Below are 17,019 nucleotides of genomic sequence, written 5' to 3'. Positions count from 1 at the left end.
ACATGTAAAGCTGCACTAGCTACCTCACCCCTCTCAGACACTCTGCTTGTGTATTTGAGGATTTCTGGTTGCCCCAAATACAGTATATCAGAAGTTTTAAGCAACCATTTATCACCTCCTTTTTAGGCTGACTTCACACCAGGATGCAATAAAACTCCCATCAGACTTTACCCAGCCTGACCAAACCTTCCAAATGAGGCATAGGGTCATTAACAAGCTGATAGATTTTCAATTGTTGCAGAAGCCAGCTCATGCTCATTTTTGAATTAGCTCCTCATGCATTCCAGGAAGCTGGTTTGAGAACAGGGATGGCCAGCAGCAGGCAGGGAACCGATACAGCTAAAGAAAGCTCATGAGCCAGTGCAGAAGATATGTTCCAAGTTCCTCCCCAGGTCTTTTGCCTTTTATTCTCCAATTCAGGTATTACATTTCCACTGGTTTTAACCAGGATTGTGCATGCACCTTGACATGTTCACAGAAGTTCCACGATACAGAGTTTCACAACTGGGACAGGTCCCTACAATTGGGACACCAGGGTGACAAAACAGATTCTGGAGAATTTCCCACTGAATAGGATGGAGAGAACATAATTACCACATCGTAGCACTACAATGTCTCATAAACATAGAATAGACTAGATCCATTTACCACAAAAAGCACAGAAAATAACTTATCAAAGAATATATCTTTTATGTAAAATATACATTTGTAGAATATAATTTTAATACAACTTTTATACTTATTGATGTTGTGTTTGCAACACTTCGAATGAAAAAAAAAAAAACACAAAATAGTCTTGCTGCCAGAATTTTATTTCTGATAATACTTATAGTTTGAGGTAACAATTAAAGAAGACTGTGTGCTGTGAACAAAGTCAGTGATGTTTGTCTGCAGTCACATTTTTGTTATCAAAGTGAAAAGTAAACTTAGGACTTGGCATGTACACTAGAATTCATAACAATTTAGGTCATGGCAAACTGAGAAAGCAAGGACTTATGCAAACCTACTCTGTTCAAATTTGTGACTTTTGCAATATATGCCATTAGTATGACAGAAGTCAAGACAGATGTAGTTGACATCACTATCATTATTAAGCATGTGTCTTTGTATGATCCACAGCACAACTTACTGCAGGAACCAGCAATAATAAACACAGGGGTGTGGGTCTTTGCATGGAGCCTTAGCAATGATGACATGAATTCAGCTTTCCTTGATATAGATAAAAACTGATATTCCATGCACACATATTTTATTTACACTGACTCATCAACAGTGACTTGTCACCCCTTCCTCTGGCAGCAGTAATTATGAGCGGTCTTTCATCTTCTTTAACAAGCTCTACTTCGCACGCAAAGTCTCAGTGACCTCCTCAAGGTGTTAGTTGTTTATCAGGGCCCATTCAGCAGCAGCAGTCTCTTTCCAGTACAGTCCTTGGTATGGCTAAATTCCATTGTCCCTTTTTCAGCAGTCAAAAATCCATGATAAATTCTGTACAACACTGTAGTTAATATAACAGCAGCACCAGATATTATATTAATTCATTTGCTAAAAGCTGTTTGCAATTATCTCTCTATTGACAATATTTTACCAAAAGTAAATCAATGTACATCTCTAAATATCAGAAATGTATACTTTGATAAATACATTATTGTACAAGAATTCTGACATGCAGGTCATGCTATCGGGCTAGGCTATATACAGAAGAACATGTTACATGGTCAACAATAAGTTGAGTTTCTTTTCCTAACAAAAAATAAAACATGACAATCAGGTATTATTCAACAATTTCAAGGATCACTTAATATTTCAGTCATTATGGTCTTCCCCATGTAGCTCTAAAACTCTACAGTTTAAGGGTAATTTTTCCTCACCAGCCCAGAACCTCAGATTTGCCATAGCATTTGTCCTGTTGCATAAACAGAGGTTAATATTGAATGAAAAAGCCACTAGAGGAGATACAGTTTCAAAATTGTAATAAATGCTGGTTGCTAGGAGGAAGATTGATGCAATAGGCAACCGGTCAGTGCTGAAAAGCTGCTCGAAAAATCTTAGGAGTACACGCGAGTTAGTCTAGATGATACTAACTGCACTTGAAAAATATATATATTTCTATCTATACATGGATGTATAGTCCATATGAAAAAAGAGAAAAGAAAAAAGTTCTTAGTTCAACTTAAAAGAGGGGGGCATTTTAACAGTATCTCTGTGCTTTATGGAGACAGATGGAGAATACAAGGAGACAGGTTGCAAAACAGACAGACAAACAACATAAAGGACAAAGCACCTCAAAAAACATTGACTGAAGAAATTTTTGAAGCCCGTGAGCCAGAGGTATAAGGCTGGTCAAAAACCCAACTTGAGAACTACTACTCTCTTACAATGGTACAAAAAAGCCCCCAATAATTATTTCAATTTTACTTGGTACTCAGCTTCTGAAAATGTTGAAGAACCCTGGAGTAGAGAAATTACTATAGTACCAAGCAGCACTTGCTAGCTTAAAATTGCAAGTCTGGATGGCGTTTACCTTTCTTGCATGTTTTGTGCCTTCCCCAAGCCATTAAGAAAGAGATCTGGCTTCTGCTTGCGTGTAACCAGTAATGACAACCTCTTTGCAGTTATCTGTGTGCAAACAACCGGAGACATTCAGAACTCTGATACAGCAATCCAGTACCGAAATAAGTTAATCACAAAATAAAGTCGTTTATAAACAAGTAGATAGTTAAAAAAATAAAGGAAAAGGTTAAACAAAGAAAAACAATCCCACATGCAGACCAGTTTATCAGTGCTTTCATTTCAGCAGGATGGTAACAATGTGAGAACACACATCCAGAGCCCTCTGTGGTCTCCACGATCGGCAACACTGCTTGTCAGGTGATGGAGACAGGATGGTCCATGCAAATGAGCAGACCCTTCAGAGCAGACATCTTCAGAATGGATTAGAGTCACAAGAAATGAAGGTTCAATGGAGGGACTGATAATTACTTGGAAGCACATTATTTTAAGTCAATCTCCCTGAAAATATGCTTATTTATTGAATATACTGGACAACACCATCCACTAACTGTCCTTTTATTGCCACAGGAAAGTAGGACAATATAGTAGATAAAAGGAGAAATGCTACCTTAAAGTAACCTTTAAAAGCCAAGACAAAAATCTTCAGCTACCCAAGTGGCTTTTCTTGCTACTGACAGTTGTATCATGCGGGAGTTAGACCATATTTGTGGAGCCTATGCTTAATGCTACATTTATTTTATTTTACTACTTGTAAATGGTAAACAGTATTTGATCTAATACTATGTAGCCGATTGATGCCATCTGGTTTACAAGATGGAAGGGATGGGAGACCGAGAGCGCCTTAGAGGACAAGGTGAGCTGTAGGGTGATGTTACTGGAGACAGTCGCAGAGTATTGCCTGTCAAGCCAGCTATGTTGTTTAAGCTTCGAGATTTTTCATAGCCTTGTATGAGAAAATGCACAGACATCAGTTGAATTCAGCCAAAAAATAGACAAAGACAAACAGTACAATGTAATGTAATCCAAGGAGCTATCAGGGACTCAGAGGGGATCTGCCTGCAAAAGAACTCAGTGCTAAGACACATTACTCCCAAAAGATATTAATAAATAAAATTATTTACAAAGTAATGCACCTGTTTTTCCCCCAAAAATTAAACAGACCGCCACACAAGAGGTCTGACCTGCTCTTCCACATCCCCTCTTGCACTTAGTATCACTCTGTGGGCTTCAGCAGGGTTGCACAGCAACCTTCAGCAAAGTGCAAGATAAAGGATCCCACCAGGCTGATTGAGCTATCTGGCTAAGCATAACCAAAAACCCGTTAAGACAGACTACAGAAACTGTTAGAATTATATAATCTCTGCTAAATTCGATTTCTAATAAAGGACAATTTTTTCTTTAAAATAAATAAACCAGAAACCAGATAAATTTTATACAGCACGTGTAAATCAGTTTTGCAGAGGACCGAATGATACTATAAGAAGCTTCATCTTCAGAAATATTAACCCTTAGACTTTGGTTCTAATTTTAAAGTCTAGTAAGACAGCAAAGTTCAACATATTTGTAAATGCCTCCTGAATGGCAAACTTAAAACATTGAATTTGTGCTTCTTTTCCAGATTATTTGAACGAAATCAATTAATCCATATAAGCAAGTAGTAAATAATTAATCATTAAATGAGGCAACCACATAATGCTTCACAATTTGAAGGGAACATTGCACTTACAGACATTTCTGTTCACATACACTGTGAGCTCTAGCTACCTACTATTACTACTGTGGATTGTTTTCACTTTGTAGAGGCTATGCTGTATAGCAATGAAAAAACATTGCTACTTGATGCATCACTATCTTCATATTCAAGTATTTTCAGCAGCTCCTGAATAACCCCATTTGTTAACAAAAGGATCTGCTCATTGGTTGGAAGAGAGATATCAGCAAGGAAATACAACAAAGATTAAGCCAGGCAGGACCTTGCTCCTCAAGTACATGGATACATGCTTCATTGCAAGCATGAGAAGTCTCACCAATTTTTCACTGGCAGAACTTATTTCCTTGAAGACAAGTATGCATTTAAGCATTTGTCAGGTTAAGGTGTTAAGGTCTAAATTGCTTACAGGGAAATAATGAGACTTTTCCCACAGAAACTCTAAAATACCAATGACAATAAAGCTAAACAACACATGGAACATCAGCAAGCTATTTTTTTTTCTGATTGAAATGGTTACTGGCTCAAATTCCAGATCTCTAGGTAACAGACAGTTAACAGCATCTTTAGGAAAAATTATATCTTAGGCTCTCCCCTTACAACGATTAACATATTTCTTACCTACAGGGACCCCCATACTTTAAAGCTATACTTAAAGCAAATGTAAAACCTCATGTCTGCTAAAACATTGTGCAATGTTCTCTCCAGATGGCAAGGGCAGGCTAGACTGTGATACTACACAGAATTCTGAAACATTTCTGAAACAGCCTCCAGTTTCTGAGTTTTTATCAGTATTTACATCGATTAGAAAGAATTATGTTTGAAAAAGGAATTAAAGGGAAGCACAATGTTAGTGTATATATTTAAACTCCCTGTAAACATAAAGCTTTTTTAAAAAGAAATCAAAATAATCAGGTAGCTTTTTACATAGAAGCTAGGAAAGTAGTTTTTAAGATAATTTTCTTGCTACTCTTCTAATGATAAAAGGAAAGAACTAATAGAGGAAGATGGTACAGATTATGAGTAAAATAGAAGCTCCTAAAAAGTGAAAACCAGATACACAAGATGAATAGTGAGAAACACATGATACAAAATCAGTACTTTTCAGGTATTTTAGTGGAGCTGCTCTGATCAGTATCATCTTAGAGATGGAGATAAGCTGTTAATGCAAAAAAGCTCAGAAAAAATTATAATTAAACCCAACCAAGAATCAACCAAGGAACAAACCAAACAAGAAGAACGTACCACAAGAAAGAAAGAAAGGGAAAATGTAAAACATAAAAATAGTAGACTTGATGTGCGCATGAAATTCAATCATTCAAACCCATTTGTATATTAGTTGAAGACATTTTCTGCTTATGACCTAACTTCCCTACTCTGCGTAAAATACACTCCAAAGCCAGTGGCTAAAACATTTCAGCCTCAACTAAGATTATCATCAGAGCCAGACAAAGAGCACATTTCTCATCAAAAAACTGTCCATTCTGAACTCAAGCCCCAGTTTTCTAGTAAAACTATGAAAGCATTTTCTTTTAAATCTAGATTTACAAATTAAAATGTTCCAGGATAAAATATGTTTTACTGTTATATAAATACATCTTTAGCAGCTGATGGTTAACTTCTTTTATCATTTCTGACCTTCTCTAGTCATTGTTACTGCCATAAGTTGCTGAGTGAACCCAAAAACCTGATATTGCAAGACACCATGGCAATCTACCTTATTCAGGTGTTCTTGACCTCCTCAAAAACTCTTAACATTAGAGATATTTTAAATAATCCTAGTTGTTGAGAAGACTGTGTGAAATATATGCTCAGGGAAAAATGTAGTAAATCTGTGCAAAAACATGCTTGCAGTGAATTTTCATTTAAGCTAAACATTATATATAGGAGTATGTAAAATGCCCAAGCATAGAGAGAGTCATACTCTTTGCAAATACCATACACATGGAATTGGTTGCATATCTGCCTTCACAGGTTTAACATACTGAGCTCAGGCTTTGAAGTGTAAAAAGAGCATTGGCAGAACAATTTAAGAGAATTACTTTAGAGTATATGGCTGGCTGGGACAGCTATGTTTGCTATACAACAAGCAAGTTAAAAAAACAAACAAACAAACAAACAAAAAAAAGCCAGAAAAATCTCAGGCAAAATGTTTGCCCAGTGCCACATGGCTACTTCAGATGAACCCTGAGGTGAAAATCTACACATCAGCACCCAGGAATGTAGAATCTGTTGGAATCATACAGTGTCAGAAAAATATAATTTGCCAAGAAACAAAAGCAGTTCCTGTCTAAGGAAATGAGAAGATCACCCTGGCATTGCTGATCTTAGGTCTATGTCCTGATGCTAGGTTTGCAGCCACAGCCAGATGTGGCCTGTTGGGGTAGAAACAATCAGTCATGTGGGAGATACAAGTAAGAAACGGTTTTGCAAACTCCACCTGGGGGCACCCATCCTACTGAGCAGCAAGCAATCAGACTTGAAGAGGCTAAATAACTAGAAAGGCATTTTTAGCACCTTGCAAGGTCAAGCATTGTTTTACTACCTAGTTGAGTATGGTTGGGGTAGACAGTCATCTTTTAGTATCACTGGTGTATTGCCAAGAAAAAAAACATTTTTTGGCATTATAAGCTCAAACTTTTATTTGAAAGAAATCTAAATAGCGTCTCAGGATATGCTTTTTTTGTGTTAAGAGCAATAATGTGGCTTACTTCTGACATTTCAACCTCTAAAGTGTATTCAGCTGTAAATATTATTAAGTTATTAAGAGCAGAACAAAGTTATAACATGATTAATTTGTCTTTTAGAATGACAAATTGTATTGAATGATGAGTGGTAGAATGAGCAAGGTCTGAACTGCAGGCTTTTCCATTAGAGATTACAGACAAATGAAGACACAAGTGAAATGAGGGTCCAACATCAAGCACATTTTTTGAAGACTAAAGGGGATGAGTGTTTCTAAAAGGAAAAGAATGACTAAGAGTAAAGAAAAAAAGATACATTGTGAGTACAGTCTTTCCTCTTAGAGCATTGTGCACATCATTTTACTCTAAGATTTTTTTTCACAAGCATATTGCTGAGTAACCTTTTATGATCTAATGAAAGAAGTCCATACCTTTCCTGATCCCTCCATCAGTAGCACACGTGTAATCACCTGTTGTCAGTAGGAAACATGTTCCCCCTCTTCTGTTTTTGTCTCTTGTACTAGAACGTCTGATGGGAGGGAGCCTTTCACCAGGTGAGAGTGGCTGCTCACTTCCTGCACTGTCTTCACCTGATAACACTGGTTAAAGCACCATGCCCATTTACAGACAATAATGAATGAGGAAATGAGACATCACAAAGAGCTTACGCTGAATGCCAGATATTCCCATCACTCAAAAAGTTGTTATAAAGTAAATCAATAGAAGAAAACAAGATTGCAATTCATCATTAATCAGTACAAAATGGCAAAAGGTATACGTTTTGTTCAAGAACAAATGATCTTTTGACTTTCCTGTTGTCCTTCTAAAATTTATATAAAATTAGATTAAACTAACATGAACTAAGAAATAGTCAAACCAAGGCTCAGTCACCTACTCTGGACTGTAACTTGTCAGAATACAGTCAGCCTTGGATATTTCAAACACTAATTTACTATTGACTATTGTTTTTGCTAAACAAGAAGTCATGTTAGGCATTTTTGTTTAGAATATACTGCTTAATGTTTTAAAGACAAGCCCTTATCCAGAAGACCTATATTTTCAACATTTGGCACGATACACTGTTTAATAACACACTTAGCTTTCATTTCCATATTTATTACACTTGCACTGCTTGTCATCATAAGTACCCAACATTAAATGCTGTCTTTGATCTCTGTACTTTGTTTTGTCAAATGGCAAAAATTGTACCTCTCCTGATTTGTCGCTCCCAAAGGTCTCTCTTTTAAAATTAGGTACTATTTCAAATTCAGGCCATACATCAAGAAAAAAATCTCTTCTCAGTACAGCACATAACTTCAGCTTTACCTTTGCATTTAAACCTGAGCATGTTTTTTCTGAACTGTGAATGCAAAGGGCAGGATTCAGCCTTGAAGTTTTGCACAGAATTCATAGTGACTCTAATAACATTCTCTATCAGAAATAAAGCTACAGTGCATGATGCAAGCAGTGGCACTACTGAAAAGAAAGATAACACTTTAAAATGGCTTCTTCTTGCATGTCTGCTTTCTCTCTAACTTCAAGGATTATAACCCCTTGTAAATAAATCTATAGACACAAAAAAAAGGTGTCTCTTAGTGAGAGACAGAGTGATCACACTGAGCCTTCTCCATTCAGAATACCTTTAGTAGGACCTGATGGCATGAAAAAGCTGTTATCATTAATAGTTGAAAGATGTTATCTCAAAGTGGGTATCAGCCAAAGCACTGAAAAACTAACTATATTTTACTGTCAGAGTCTTTTCAAGCATTTCCATCCTCTTAAATATATTTAGGATGTTCAAAAAGATGTGTTAACTTTGTGAACAGTAACTCGGAGAGTGAAACCGAGCTTCTTTGAACATAAATGCTATTCAGTAACAGAGCAACAGACCAAAAAAGAATACTGTTCAGAGACTGATTTTCCAGACTCTTCTTTTTAAAAACTAAATTTCAATTACTGAATTACACCAGTCATGAGTGGCTTTGCTCTTATTATTGTTTAGCAGCTTTACAACAGGAGTCTAATGACCGGTATTGAGCTTTATAAACAGATTGTGGTTGGCTGAAGAATAAATACGCTTAAGAAACAAACAAAAAAAAATTCTTGCTAATTCTGCTAAACTATTGAATTATACTGAGAGGTAAAATTTACTCCTTAACTGCAACAGATTTGGAATATGGAGCAGTGGCTTGGAGGGACTGAGGCTGTCATTTGATACGTAGTTTCACTGAGTAAAGCACAAAATACTCCTTATTCATCATTTGGAACTCTAACAAATAAGGTAATAGAAATCACAAAAATCAACTCTAATAGCAATGATGGTGCTGAGGGCTGTAATTTTCTTTTTTCTTGACAAGAATTACATCAGCTATGCTAGTATAATTTAATGAATAGTAAATATCATGCAATGTCTCATCTAACACAGATGAAGGAGGTTCTTTTAGCCAGGGAAGCAGAATGCCAAATGGAAAGAAAACTAGAAAGAAAATTTCTTCCTATTTCCTTTGAGTGCTGGGCTTTGGATGTAAAGCACCTGCTCCTTTTAAATGACTGCTTCTTTGTAGGATCTTGCTTAACAGGCCACGATGTGGCACAGGCAAAGCTGACACAAGAGACAGACACTGAGGCAAAACACCATGGAGTCCAACAGGGTGGGACACGGTGGCTGCTCAAATAGTCACAGTCATGCAGAAAAACAAGAAACATCCATACAACGCAACAAACAACAGGCAAAAGAAAAGGTTGATATCATCAGCAGGAAAGCATTCTCAACAGAGCAAGCAAAACTGTATAGACCAGCTACATAGAGGTTTGGGAACATCACTATACCTATTTTGTCCTCTATGAGACTGACACACGCAAATGTTGGAGGGGAGAAGGGTGGGAGCTACATCTTCTCCTGGCAGAAAGACTGGCTGCTTTCTGACCCCTACCAAACATACTGGTCTATAAAGTGTTTTCAGAGGACATGCATTTCCAGTGGGGTCCTACCTGATGATCTGTTGTGTTCCATCAGCTGGTTGTCCTTGCCCAGGCAGATGTCACCCTGTGTGCTATTGCAGGCCATGTTCAAGTCTGTCTTGCAGAAGGAGGGTGAGCTGGCTTGAGGAGCAGGAGGGATGTGCTTCTTTCGCTTCCTTGGCAGTTTCTGCTTTGCCATGGCCAGGGAGTAGTACATCCCAAAATTGTTAACTATCACAGGCACAGGCATGGCTATGGTGAGCACTCCTGCCAGTGCACACAGGGCTCCCACCAGCATGCCTGACCAAGTCCGTGGATACATATCCCCATATCCCAGGGTGGTCATGGTGACTACAGCCCACCAGAAGCCGATAGGGATATTTTTGAACTGTGTGTGTTCACTCGCGGACGGGTCATTAGGCTGGGCTCCCACCCGCTCTGCGTAGTAGATCATAGTGGCAAATATCAAAACGCCGAGTGCCAGGAATATTATCAGCAGCAGAAATTCATTGGTGCTGGCTCGCAGAGTGTGACCCAGCACCCTGAGCCCCACAAAGTGCCGGGTGAGCTTGAAAATCCGGAGGATCCTGACGAACCTTACCACCCTGAGGAAACCAAGCACGTCCTTCGCAGCTTTGGAGGAGAGCCCGCTCAGGCCCACTTCTAGGTAAAAGGGCAGGATGGCCACAAAGTCAATGATATTCAAGAGGTTTTTGATGAATTCAAGTTTGTTGGGAGAAAAAATAACACGTACTAAAAATTCAAATGTAAACCATACCACGCAGACTCCTTCCACGTATGTCAGTGCAGGATCTGTCTCAATCTCATATTGTAGCACAGCTTCTGTCCCATTGATAACTTGCTCAGTTTTGTTTATAATAGTATTGAAAGCCTCGTGTGTTTCCAGGCAGAAGGTTGTGATTGAAACTAAGATGAAGAATAAAGAGGCAAAAGCGATGAACTGAAACACAAAGAGATAAAAGAGACATCAGAACTGCACAGCTCTTTACATTAATACTAATGATGTTGGTGTTTATAGTAAAACTTTCACTCATTCATCCCCAAATGGCTGGCAAATTCATATGCATAAAAATTTCCATCTAGGCCAGAGGAGAGCAGCAGACAGCTCTCACAAGCAGGCCAGGAGTCCAGGAGCAGGAAGAGTCTTGGCAATGGACACCATGACAAAATGCAACTCAATAGGAAGGTGGCAACAAATTCTTTAATCTGTGCTAAATTGTCTGAATTTGATTCACTTGTCAAGGTTCCTTGCAAACAGTCCCTGTAAACACCAACCACAGCAATACTTAAAGATGTTCACCTCTCACAGAGTGGAAAATGTGGGCTGGCTGTAATGGTCTCAAGATTATGGTTCAGAATCCACATCTGTCTTGAAGGGCACCTCAGAGGGATCTAGGAGCAGATCCAAACTGGGTTTCCTTTGGATTTTCAATGATTCACAAATACAGGATATTTACTGATAGAAAATGCCTTCTGTGTTACAGGTAGATTTGGTTGCATAGCCTATTATGTTTGCAGTCATCCATCACTGATTCTCTTGGGCAGCACTAAAAGTAAACCTTGCAGAACCTCACACACTATGGCGGCAGAGCTTTGCCACAGTCTTAGGATCCACAATCCTGCTAACCAAGTTACAAATCCAGGACAATCCAAACAAAAAGGGAAATACAAATTCAGTTCTAGTAGAGGCACGTGAATTGATAAAATACAGGTAAATAACCTGGAAACAGCCATCACAGAGAATTGTTTAGGATTTAAAAAACATATACTTCCTGATCTTCAACTCAGCCATTGCAGTCAAGCATTGAATAACAGAGAACATCCAGGACAGGATCTCAAAAAATAACACCGAGCCAAGCAGCTAGAGCAGGAGATAGATTTTCTTACACTGAATAAAATACACCGAATGAAAGAGTGTTTTGAAGTAAATTGTTCCTTTGCTACAATGGTTAACTTCTTTTCAATGACATTACTACCATATTAGCTAGCACTCAAACAGCAGTGGTGTGGTACAAAAACAAAAATATTTTTTATTTCAAATTTGCATCTTAATAGACATTTTATAGCCAATATTACCCTGGGGAAAAAAAAGCCTTCTGGAGACATGAAGATTTTTGAAAGTGTTAGGGGCTCAAAGAGGCAAAAAATGCCTAAACAGGTTTTCAAAAATATCTAATACCTATATGTTACCACACTGAAATCTTGAAAGCCATTGGAAAAAATCTAGTTGGAAGGCAGACAAAATAATAGCCATAAGCAGAAATGCCTCTGTTCTGACACTTTGATCCAGGATACAACATTGTGGCAAAACTGATTTTGTGTACTTCGGATATCAATGAGTGAATTTAGTATTAGCATTCAGATTTAGTGTCATGTGCCACAGGAACTCATTTGAGTTCATACAATACTGAATGCTTGCATTTTTCTAACACAGAATGTTAGACAACAAAATATTGTCTCTACAACCCGTAGAAAGAATTCCTTTTATTCTGGAAACAAGCTTAAATTTACAATGCAGGCCTGGCAAATTTATTGCATTCAGACTCACGAGATGGATCTGTGAAAAATCCCATATAACTACCTATATCAGATATTTGCAGTTTATTTCTGGCTTCCTTTCCTCAGTCAAGGAAAAAAGTTACTACACCATGCCCTACAATTGCAAACACTAAATCTGTTACCTTTCAAAAAGGACTGACTCTGAAACTGAACTGAACACTTATCATCCAGTCTGGACTTCTAGCCACAAGCTAAGCAAAAAATCTTACACTGTCTGGTTTTTACTGAACAGGCTTTTCTGCCTTTGCCTTAACTACAGAATTGCTGCATGTTCATAGCTCACAGCACCTGACACCAACATACACAAAAGATCCTCAGTCTTGTGTGAGACAACTAGAGACAGCAAATACAACCAGATTTATATAACCTAAGTGAATTAAACTCAGCAGAACTTTGCAAAACCTCTCCACAAGATGGAAAGAGAATTTATCAGACTCTAAGCCACTGGTGGGCTAAGAATGACCCTTGGGTGTCTCTTAGAGCATCCTCCAGAATCCTTCTACACAGTCAAGGATAAAAAGCAAAGAAATCTTTGGAGGCTGAGACTCACTGAAGCTAAGTCAGCACTGTAGTTTGTAATTTGGGAGGGAACTTTTGACAGATAAAATATTAGACAACCTCTTCAACGGCAACACTTTAGTGATTTCAGACAACTGTGAAATTTTTTTTTTTGGTCTGAAAATAAAAGAAAACTACATTCAGCCTAACCAAAGTAAAAGTTACCAACAACTATATAATTTACCAACCACTCAGATATAATAAGGATTAACTCTGCACTCAACAGTGCAGTGAATCTAACACTATGTAAATAATTACCACTTTTTTCTGGACTGTATTTCAGAACGAGAGTCCATTCAGGTTCAGAACCTTTCTAAAGAAAAATGCCAAATACCAAGAGATTAGCTACAGGTAGAACTGCCTGACAAGCTATTTATTACTGTTTTGCTTAACACTGACACTGCATTGACACTGCACTTGGCACTTGGCAAGGCAGATTGAAATTTTTAGCTGTGCAGCTACATTTAGTGTTTTATTATCCCTAAAGGAAAAAGACATTCAATCATGTCCAAAATCCGCTATCTTACTACATTATCCTAAAGACAGTCATCTCCCACAGGTTAGAACAAAGACAAGAAAACACTATCAATCTGGTGACAGATTTCTTGATAAGCCCACAATAACCACTCATAGAAATGTAAAACAATACGATGCACACATTTCCATGCGTATGCATGGCATCACTGATTTTGAGCAAAGGCACACATTCCTTTTATCTCTCATTGCATTTGGTTTTAAACTGCCAGCTCCTTGGATCAGGACAGAGCATGCATAGCACCTAGCAAGATGAAGCCTCATACACAAGAGACCTACAGTGTTATTGCAATAGTAGATGGGTCAGAGAACACACAAGAATGAATGCAAAGATCAGTGCAAGAAGGAACATTTTATCAGCCAAACAAAAAATGCCTAGGGATTAACTTTACATTAACAGAGATGCTTCCTTAGTATTATGTTACATAATACCAGGCAATGCACTGAAAAGTCTCTGGCATGTTTTTCATACATATCTGTAATGAAAGAAATTAAATGAAGTCATGTGCTATCCTCACTTTATGCTTTCCTTCTCCTTCATCCTAATTCCAGCTTCTCTAAAGTAATTAACCTCTAAAAATATATCCATTTTTGTTCATGTGGGCAAGCAGCACATTTCAGACAGAGTCCGTACAGATTTGAACTCACAGATTCTCTGGTGGTCGTGACCGACCAAGTCCTATTCCTCAGTCCTGCATTAATACCTCGGTCTACAATAACCAGGGTAGCACACACAACTATTTGTTTGTTTCCTCTTTTCTTTTATGAAGAGCAGAAATCTAAAAGCAGTTAGCCTAATCATTATTTCAGAAAGGTTACAGCAAGAGACAATTTTCTGTTTGAATCATTAGCAACCTTTCACTGTGAGAAGTTCTGAAACTTCTTTGAAGTTCTGAAAAACATTTGGTTTTGACTAGTTGCAAAACAAATTCAAGCCTTGGCATAGAGCAAAACAGCTTATTCACCCCCTTTTTTAAACCTAAGATTTGAGCCCAAACACATTTTTTCAATATCTTTAAAAAAAGCTGAAGAAAAATTTCAAATAATATCCAAGTAATCATGATCCTTTCTCACTTCTTAAAAAGGTTCTTTTTTAAAAATAATTGCATCTTGTTTATTTCAATGGATGTGATAAAATTAACTTTTCTCATTTAGGTTTTCTTTTTTCCTCCTGAGGGAACCATTTTTCTAAGCTGCAGAATGGTTGTAGACACACTATAGGGCTACCATTTTCAAAATTGAAATTAATACAAATTGAATTAATAAAAAGTTCGGTCCATTTTTGCCAGAAGAGAGCAGTTAAAAGTTACAAAAATATTCAGTATGTAATACACAGCATGCAAAATATTCCTCATTCAGCAGTTAAAGTTCCCAGTAGGCTGTGGATTCCCTCTGCTCAGTTTGAAGGCAGTGTGCACCCAATTCTGTTCTTGTGTGTCAGCATCACTAGTTCAGACAGTAGAGATTCCATCTCCCAGCTTGTCTAGTTGATGGGATCACCAGCCAAGCTCCATTGCTAAGTTCTACTAATGTTCACAGTAAGTGGATTAATCATTTATAACTTTCTTTTCAATGAAGCACACAAATCTAAAGTGTGTGTGAGATACCTAAAGATAACTTGTTGGAAGTAGAAAACTTTATGATTCATACTTTGAGTTCAGTGTCTCATGGGGGACTGAGTAGCTCAGAGTTTAAAGCAATTTCAAAATTGACAGCCAATTCTAGAATTGAGCAGTCTGTGGATTAGCAGAACTTTTATGAGTCCAAAGTCATGTTTTACCTTGCACATAACTCCTTAAGAGCCTTGAAAAATTAAGGTTACTAAAAATTGTGGCTGCAAATGACCTGACAACAGCCTTATCTCATGGGCCATGTCTGGATTTCACAGCAGGAAAAGGCACATGGTCAGAGGATGCTGTGGCTCGCATCTGACCCACACACACGTTTCCTTTCCAAGCAAACCCAGACATGGGACTGGCCGTTGTCCTGTGATGGAGCCAGAGCCTTACTGCAGCCATTCTAGGGCTTAACAGCCTAGACAGAGCCTGAACAAAACAGCAGAGCTGCAAATGGATCCTCACACTCAGGTGTATCATACATATTCAGAAAATCAGACTCATACTTCTCCATATTCAAAATAAGTTTCATCTGTCCATCCCACACCCTTAAAATAGGCTATTTCTACACAATTATTTAGTGTTCCAAGATGGACAGGTCATAGTCAGTGAAGAGGTTAATGCACAGCAAAGTGTTAATAGCCACAGTCATCCTTACTTCTTGCTTCACATGTAAGTTTTGAATAAAATCTCTCACCATATTTCAGTGTTTTCCCATAAAAAGTTTGTATCTCATCTGGATACAACTTGTTCTGGGGTTGGATCTCAACACCTCCTCTTTCACTCCCCTCACTGTGTAATGTATATTTTCTAACGTGAGCATTTAATAGCAGCTTTTAAGATTCATTTAGTTTGAGTTACCTTCCAGGACACAGAAGGTTTGCCCTTGACACACTTGACAACAGAAAAAGAAAATAACTGAATATTTAATAAGCCCTTGAAAATACAACACTTAATATTCTCTAATGCAGGTACAGAATTGCCTTTAAAGAAAGAAGATTAAAACATTGCTTTAAATAAATATCTTCACAGGCACATTACGAGATTTGATACATATGTGTTGCTAGAATTTAAAACTATTTTTAAAAATCAATATTCCTCCCCACCACACTCATAGACTAAAAATACAGCTATAGAGCATCCAAGAAAAGAGACCGTGGTGATTTTTTTCTAAAGAAACTAGCTTTGATGGCTTGGTCACCATTGTAACCAAAATCCGGCTTTCATCACAACAGGTAAGAGTTTACTGAAAAACTTCATTTTTCCTGACCAAAACAAGAGTAGAGGAGCTTCCACTCATGGGTTCTTTGCTTTCCCACCAGATCATTCATGCTAAACAGAACCCTCAAAACAGGATAACTTCTGTAGGATAACAGAATACTTAAAAGGAAAGCAGTATGTTTTTTTTAATACCATATTCATTTTGAAAAATAAAAAAAATTCCATACTTTGGAGATTTAAAAATTATTCCCAGTGATGTCTGTTCACATTTGTTAGTTTCAGCCTCATCTTTTCATATTTCTGAATATAATACAAAGTATTTGAAAAAAATCACTGATTAATTTCTTCCTCTTACTAACCCTCTGACCACAAAAAGTAAGCTGATCTATGCATTAAATGCACCCACTCTCACTGATTGCAAGAATTTAGTCATATATATATTCATTACAAAACTGTATTTTAAAAATTTTCTTCACATGTATTTTTAGACTCATCAATCTATTTCTTAGGCTAAAACAGTTAATAGTGGTTATACCAAAATTATATTTTCCCATCATAAACATTATAAGCTGATATTGATTTTTTTTCTCTCTCTCTCAAGGTTCAGGAAATAAAAGTCTTAGTTCCTGTAAATCTTCCATAT

General features: G+C 37.4%; 1 protein-coding gene across 12 annotated transcripts in view; it reads right to left on the bottom strand.

Annotated features, from left to right (window-relative positions):
* Positions 1-370: 370 nt before the first annotated feature.
* KCNC2 (potassium voltage-gated channel subfamily C member 2) overlaps positions 371-17,019 on the bottom strand; it is a 100,325-nt gene continuing 83,676 nt past the window's right edge. Inside the window, exons 2-5 of one of the 12 annotated variants that reach the window (XM_042017739.1) lie at positions 9,898-10,828; positions 7,338-7,505; positions 2,525-2,619; positions 371-1,498 (exon numbers count right to left, since the gene is read on the bottom strand). In XM_042017739.1, coding sequence (XP_041873673.1) covers positions 2,558-2,619; positions 7,338-7,505; positions 9,898-10,828 — 1,161 coding nt within the window. In that variant the 3' untranslated portion in view covers positions 371-1,498; positions 2,525-2,557. Of the gene's footprint in view, positions 3,458-7,332; positions 9,572-9,897; positions 10,829-17,019 lie in introns of those variants that run through there. The other 11 variants (XM_042017746.1, XM_042017734.1, XM_042017735.1 and 8 more) reach the window with 11 other exon arrangements.

This window comes from Corvus kubaryi, unplaced genomic scaffold (assembly GCF_017639235.1).
Source record: "Corvus kubaryi isolate FWS band 111438036 unplaced genomic scaffold, C.kubaryi_AGA036_p1.0 137, whole genome shotgun sequence".
Lineage (NCBI taxonomy): Eukaryota > Metazoa > Chordata > Aves > Passeriformes > Corvidae > Corvus > Corvus kubaryi.
Note: the sequence above shows the minus strand (reverse complement) of the source record. Positions and strands in the feature narration are given on the sequence as shown.